The sequence below is a fragment of the Mastomys coucha genome, unplaced genomic scaffold (genome assembly GCF_008632895.1).
Source record: "Mastomys coucha isolate ucsf_1 unplaced genomic scaffold, UCSF_Mcou_1 pScaffold22, whole genome shotgun sequence".
Classification (NCBI taxonomy): Eukaryota; Metazoa; Chordata; class Mammalia; order Rodentia; family Muridae; genus Mastomys; species Mastomys coucha.
This window is the reverse complement of record NW_022196905.1, coordinates 45,992,157-45,999,041: the sequence shown is the minus strand read 5'-3', so window position 1 is coordinate 45,999,041 and position 6,885 is coordinate 45,992,157. Positions and strand designations below refer to the sequence as shown.

Below are 6,885 nucleotides of genomic sequence, written 5' to 3'. Positions count from 1 at the left end.
ATCCCAAGCCTGGCTTCTCCATGGTTCTGAGCTGGCCATCACATGGCCACAAAGGAGAGGATGTGGCTGTGGATGGGCTCCATTCCTCTCCATCATGGGTCCCCATGTCGTGGGCATCTCATTAGCACAACTTCTAACTATGGAGGCAGGGCACACTCAGTGCAGGGGAAGGGTTTCTGACTGTGGTTCAGTTTGGCTGACAGCTGAGATCTGGGAGAAGCGGAGGCTGCCTTGAAGCAGCTTGGGAAGCTTGGGACGTACCAGCGCAGGCACTCAGATCTGGTGTGTAAAGGTATAAGCCATGCAGAGGCTGTTCTGGGGGTATCTGGGGAAGCTGCATGCCTCGGTCCCTCAACACTTACCTCATTCTCACCCAGCTAGGGACTCACTTCACAGCAGATGCCTTTTATTCTCCCACCTTGGAGTTCTATGGCTCCTCCCGCTGGCTGTGTGGGTAAGCTTTTGTGAAGAAGCCACACCCGTGCACATTTAAGGGTCCTCGATAATCCTCAGTCCTCCAAAAGGCATAGCAATTAATGATAGAACCTTCTATCATCAGAGGAGGAGACCTGCAAATTCTCAGGGATATTTTGGGGGAGGAAAAAACAAAACAACCTAAGCTGCAAAGTCTTAAAAAAAAGTACACGACCACTGCAGGACTGAATCGCTATGTTTTTAATGAGCAACATAAAGGTTCCCAAATACTCTCTCTCGAAGGAGCTGCTCTCCCTGGGGTGCAGGCACCATATGGGAAACAGATGAAAACAGAACCTGGAGCCCCCGCAGGAGGTGATCAGGAACACAGAATCTTGGGGGTGGTGTCAGAGTGGTCCCAGAGCGCCTTGGAGGAACAAAGGGAAGAAAAAAAGAGATCTCTAGGGAAGAGAGGAGTCTCTGGTGCTAGGGGACAGGAAGAAAACGAAAGAGGGCAGGAGGAAGTGGGGTGGGCCATATTTCAGTCCACCCCAAGGTGCTAACTGGGGAGGTCCTCAGTAGGAGAGTATCTGAGCACATTCGATCTCTGGGGGAAAGGAGGAGGGTTCTCTGAGAGCAGACTCAAAGACTAGGAGGCTTGTGGGATTGTCTTGGGACACAAAGGGGCTCAGGTGGATCTGGAATACCACACAAATGAGTTCTGGGTCTGTGGAAGTGCATAGGGCGTGAAAGGATTTCTGGGTTACTCAAGGTGTCCTGGACACAGAGGAACGGTGTCTGGGGGCGCGCAGAGGGGTCTGAGGAGGTTCGTCGTGGAGGCATCTGGGGCCATACAGAGGTGTCTGGCGTGCATGGAAGCTTGTGGGGAGCGCAGAGGCGACTGAGGTGTCTGGGAGGCCTTTGTCTAGGACCGTCCGGAGGCCTCTGGGGTGACTGGAGGCGTCTAGAGGCGCATGAAGGCATCTATGCGTGCAGCGGTTGGGCTCGGAGACCCTGAGTGATGCTTAAGTGGTCTTGCACTCACTCTCCCGCCGCCGCTTCTTGCGCTCCTTTGTCTGGCTCTCCCAGGCGGCGGAGCTGCTCGTGCCTACCACGCAGCAGGCGAGCCGGCGACCCGCGTTGCCGTTCTGCAGGCTGGCCTGGTTGCCACCTTTACCCAGGTCGTCTTCGCCGGCGTGGACCACCACAGCTCGACCCAAGATCGAGTGCGGTCCAGCCAGCGACGCGGTCAGGCCGGCGCGGTGCTTCCAGAGGTGACCGTTGCGTACCGCGAAGTTGCCAAAGTCGCCCGGGTGCTGCGGGTGCTGCACATCCAGCGGGTTGTAGTGCGCTCCCGTGGAATCGCAGCCCTGGCTCAGGTCCCCGAACTCATGCACGTGGATGGCGCGGTTGGAGGCGTTCTGCTCGGCTGGGAAGCCCTCCAGATTGAAGTAGGCCTCAAGCCTGGAGCCGGGCCCCAGCTGCCTGAAGAGGACCAAACCAGTGATCTGAGGCTGATCGGGTGGCAGTGTGGCTGATGGCTGTACCCTGCAGACTGCGTGCATCTCGGTGGCATCCACTTTCTGTCGTCGTCCCAGCTCCATCCAGATCTCCAGTACTTTGGCATGCGTGTCGCCTATCTTCTCAACCAGGTCAAGTCTGTCTGTCTTCTGAACCAGGTCAAGTCTGTCTGTCTTCTCATCCTGGTCAAGCAAGTCTGCTAAGTCGATGTCGTCGGAGTGCCGGGGATCTGACATGGTCCAGGTGACAGAGCTGCAGGCTGCCAGTAACAGGCCGCAGAACAGGAAGGCCAACATGGCTGAGATTCTGCACCTGTGGAATGCCCCATAAACCGTGGGAGGAAAGCAAGTCTTAGCCATTTGAAATTTCCAACCTCCGGGGACTTCATTCTCACATCCCAAACCCACAGTCCCCAAGGGATTGACTGGGTCTTCTCACTTGGGTAGGGGTTGGGGTGGGGCGTGGGAGGGAGGAAGGACACAAATGTGTCTCCAGGCACAATGTTGGGGCCTGTGTTTACAACCCTGCATTAAAAAATTCTGCATATTGAATAGTTGGAGGGTGTCTTAGGGCTGTGTGTGTGTGTGTGTGTGTGTGTGTGTGTGTGTGTGTGTGAGATGGGGGATCACACTGCCCTTCTAGATCCCTCACTTTTCCTACCTCCCTGCTTGATCTCCTCCCAGGCTCTTCCTTCTGGCAGACAGACATGAGGCTTACTGTCCCCGCCATCTTGGATTTTGCCTGTACGGAGTCCTCTTTCTGAAGTGTAGGCACCCTGTTCTCCACCACTCAACCGACTTGGAGCTTGCAGTGGTAGCAACTCAGTTTTCTTCATGGTTTCTCCCTTGAGTACCTGCAATAGTTTCCTAACTGGTCCTCAGCCTGTATCTGTCTCTGAGTCTCTGTTTTTCTCTCTGTCCCTTTCTGGTTCTGCCCAGCTCCTAGGTCCACACCAGGCACAAGATACATAGTTACTGAGTGAAGACAGGCAGGTCCTCAAGCCCTTCTAACACACTTCTCAGGGTGAAGTTTGAGCCTTGTCCTGGGGACACTGAGGTGGGGGGATGGAGTGGTAGTGTACAGACTTAAAACACTACATTCATTCCATTAATGCATAAAATTACATATCAATTTCACAAAATGTAAATTCTAATCTAACATAAAAAAGGACGGGAGCTGGGTTTGGAGACCAAAGAGACAGGAGAAAGGCAATGGGCACAATCTAGGAACAGAGACAGACACAGAGAGACAGCCGTAGGACTAGTTAGGGGGGCATTGCGGGGAGCCAAAGCAGAAACCATGAAAACTATTACTCAGTGGAGTTGGCAGAGAAGGGCATGGGTGTGGTGGCTTTGGCAAGAAGGAGAAAGAGAGACACAGTTGCCAAACGCCAAGGTGCCCCAAAGAGAAGTATGTGTGGGTGCTTGTGGGTACCAGGCCCAAGAGGAAGTGGGCTAGGATGTGTGCAGTGGTGAGGACGTCTGGAAGCTCAGGTCTGGCATTGGGAGAGGCCAGGAGATGGGCTTAGTGTGGAGTGTGCATCAGTGTGTGTGTGTGTGTGTCTGTGTCTGTGTGTCTGAGTCTGTGTGTGTGTATGTATGTGTGTGTGTGTGTGTCTGTGTCTGTGTGTCTGAGTCTGTGTGTGTGTATGTGTGTGTGTGTGTGTGTGTCTGAGTCTGTGTGTGTGTATGTGTGTGTGTGTGTCTGAGTCTGTGTGTGTGTGCATCAGTGTGTGTGTGTCTGTGTGTCTGAGTCTGTGTGTGTGTGTGTATGTGTGTGTGTGTGTCTGAGTCTGTGTGTGTGTATGTGTATGTGTGTGTGTCTGTGTGTATATCTGTGTAGGAACCCAAGGTTAACATCAGATATTTTTCTCAATTGCTCTCTATCTTATGTATTGAGACATAGTCTCTCACTGAGTCTGAGGCTTGTTATTGTCTGGCTACTAGTCTAGATAACCAGATGGGGATTTCCTCTTTCCTCCTCCAGGGCACTGAGACTACAGGTAGACCACTATGCCCATCCAGCTTTTTGCATGGTTTCTGGGGATCTAAACTCCCCATTTTTGCTTTACCCAGTGGGCCATCTCTTCAGCCTGGATTCTAGTTTTTAAGACCAAGATGATTCTAATTCAGAAGAGCTTAACTGGATTTTGCTTTTTTGGAAAAAAAAAAAATTTAAAGACAACGGAAAGGTACAGAATCCAACCTCAGTTACGACACAGCTGACTCATTTGATATGTGGGTGATTGATTCCAGGATGCCTCATGGACTCCAAAATCCATGGATGCCCAAGTCCCTTACGTAAGATAGCAAGATGTTTGCACAGAAACAGCTCAGATGGTTCCTGTATTCTTTAAAACATGCCTGGATGGCTTACTGCAGTTACCAGGGTAAATGCTGCGTAAATCGTCATCGCGAGAATAAAGGTCTGTATGTATGCTCCGTGCAGATGTAGGGTGGGGTTTTGGTCTGTTTGAGTTTTGTAATTTCTGTCTGAGGCTGTCTGCACTACATAACCCAAGGACATGGAGGGTGACTCTACTGTGACTTCATAGGGCTGCAATCCATACATAGCCTTGGCTCCTTACCTGTAAAATAAGACCAGTTCTGCTATCGAGGGCCATGATGAGGGTCAAGGCAGATATTTATAAATGAGATACTTTCATATTTTAAAGGCTGCCCTAAGGGATTAATGATGCCTCCGAGGGGCCGGTTGAAGGTCACCTGTGCTTTCAGAGTCCTTCCGCAACCCCTGAATAGGTGCCATTTAAAATGAATGGAGTGTGAGTTCTTTCCGAAGCTGTTATAGAAGGACAATTTAGTATGGTGATTATAAGAATGGATCCGGGGACTCACCCCATGAATCTAAAACTTGACTACCACTTATGCTCTGAGGTCATCTGCCATTGCTGTTGCCGTGCTCGCTAAGTAGCAATCGTGCTAAGCTGCAAGCTGTAGACGGGCCTGCTTCCTCTCTGAGCCTGGTTCTCATTTGTAAGTAGCTGCAGGCATACCTTCCTCTGGGGAGCTTGCTACCAGGCTTCAAAGAAAGAACTGAATTGCCAACACCTGTTGAATATTTTGGGCCATGCGCTGTTAAAAAGCCTTTGGCATATGTGAATTTTATACATATGTAAGTGTGTGTACATCTATCTGTATGTGGGTTCGTGTGTGTGTGTGTGTGTGTGTGTGTGTGTGTGTGTGTGTGTGTGTGTGTGTGTGTAGATCACTGATTCAGCTAGATTGATAGGCCAGCAAGACCTCCAGTCTCCATAATTGTGCCTGGCTTTTACATGGATTCTGCAGATCAAGCGTGGGTCCTCACTCACGCTTGCATGGCAAACAGTTTACTGACTGAGCCATCTCCCCCAGTCCCGAGGTTTGAATCCTGGTAAGCACCCTATGAGGCGGGTGCTTATCTGGATACAAGAGCGCAGAAAGCCCAGACACAGAAGTGAGGTTCTCTCCCACGGTTACATATTCACCGAAGAGCTAAGGACAGGATTTGGAAGTGAGTGGTTGTCTCTCAGGCCCAACTTCAGGCCCACCCTGCACAGTTTTCATCTAGAGCTCTCATAGAGAACAAGTTCTCAGCAAAAGGCAGCACATTCCTGCCAGAGAGAAGCTGTTGATGGAGCCGTGAGAACCATCAGCTGGGGAATTCTGTGGCGGCCAAGGAAGGACAGGGTACCCAGAAAAGGCTTGAGAAGAACAAAGACGTCAGGTCATCGAGAAAGTAAAGCCTACAGACCCCTCCCTTTTGATGTGGCCTAGTGTAGCATTGCAGTTAGAGCTTTGGGGAGAATGAAGTGCAAGAGCAGCCCTATGCATCTGGCCCCAGGCTCTCTCACTGCACAGGGACTCTGCCCTTCTCCCGAGGCAGCCTGTCACTCAGGAATGTTCTGTGCTCAGGCTTCACTTCAGGAATTCTTTCTGCAAAGCCTAGAGCGAAATCCAACTAGAGATTGTGGGCTTTTCTGAACATGAACTTTTTTTTTTTAAATCTCTTAAAAAACAAAACAAAACCAAAAAGAGAGTCCTCCCCTCAGGTAAACCTAGACTCCTGGTTCCTATGTCTCCTTTCCTCAGGTATTTTCTTCCCCAGCTGCCCTTCACAAGAAGACTTTGCTGTAAGCCAGAGATGACAGAACCCAGGTGACTCTTCACAGTACCCGCTCCTCCGCCATCTCCCGCACCCCAGCCTCTCAGTGTCCATGTGTGACATGGATAGCATGAAAGACCTCTTGGAGCAGCGATTGCAGGCCCAAAGCAGAAATCTTTGTCCTACCACCTTCCTTCCCGTCTTCCCATGACTCTACTCCCCACTCTAGAAAAGCCGGGCCTGTCAGTAATTGGGTTTCTCTCCCACGAACATGACTGAACCTTTTCCAACAAGTGCCGGCTACCCAACCTAGTTTCTAAAACTTAAAAAGCACACTCCTAAAAGAATGAAATGAACCTCAGTTTGGCACGCACCTGTCAAGCTCTCCCAAGAGCGCTTTCCCTCTGGTGAAGTGCCGGGCAGCACCCAGCTAGAGGCCTGAGGAAGAGCTTCTGAGTTGCTCCCACAGAGCTATCCAGCTGGCTGTTTGTGAGCAGCAGCGAGGCCAGCCCCGGGGAGTGGTCAGCAAAAAGGAAGAAGGTCATTGGGCTGGCTGAGAGAAGAAAAGCCAGCCTGGCTGTCTCTTGTGGTAAAATTGCTGCCTCCTCCTCTTCCTCCTCCTCCTCCTCTTCCTCCTCTTCCTCCTCTTCTTTTTCCTCTTTCTCCTCTTTCTCCTCCTCCTCCTCCTCCTTTTCCTCCTCCTCCTTCTCCACCTCTTCTCCTCCTATTCCTCTCCCCTCCTTTTCCTTCTCTTCCTCCTCAGTCTCCCTTTCCTCTTCTTATTCCTTCCTCCTCCTCTTTTTCTTCCTCCTCTTTTTCTTCCTCCTCCTCTTCCTTCCCTTTCTCCTC

The 6,885-nt window shown here is 51.1% G+C and overlaps 1 protein-coding gene across 1 annotated transcript; it reads right to left on the bottom strand.

Annotated features, from left to right (window-relative positions):
• Positions 1 to 652: 652 nt before the first annotated feature.
• On the bottom strand, positions 653 to 6,649 carry Sod3 (superoxide dismutase 3). Its single transcript, XM_031342270.1, has 2 exons — positions 6,411 to 6,649; positions 653 to 2,247 (listed from the first exon to the last, which is right to left on the bottom strand). Exon 2 carries the CDS (start codon positions 2,229 to 2,231, stop codon positions 1,440 to 1,442), a length of 792 nt encoding a protein of 263 aa, XP_031198130.1. The 5' UTR covers positions 2,232 to 2,247; positions 6,411 to 6,649; the 3' UTR covers positions 653 to 1,439.
• Between the last annotated feature and the right edge of the window lie 236 nt (positions 6,650 to 6,885).

What these genes read in the sequence shown, in the direction of transcription:
- Sod3 (XM_031342270.1), bottom strand. Translation starts at nt 2,231, where the DNA reads ATGTTGGCCTTCCTGTTCTGCGGCCTGTTACTGGCAGCCTGCAGCTCT.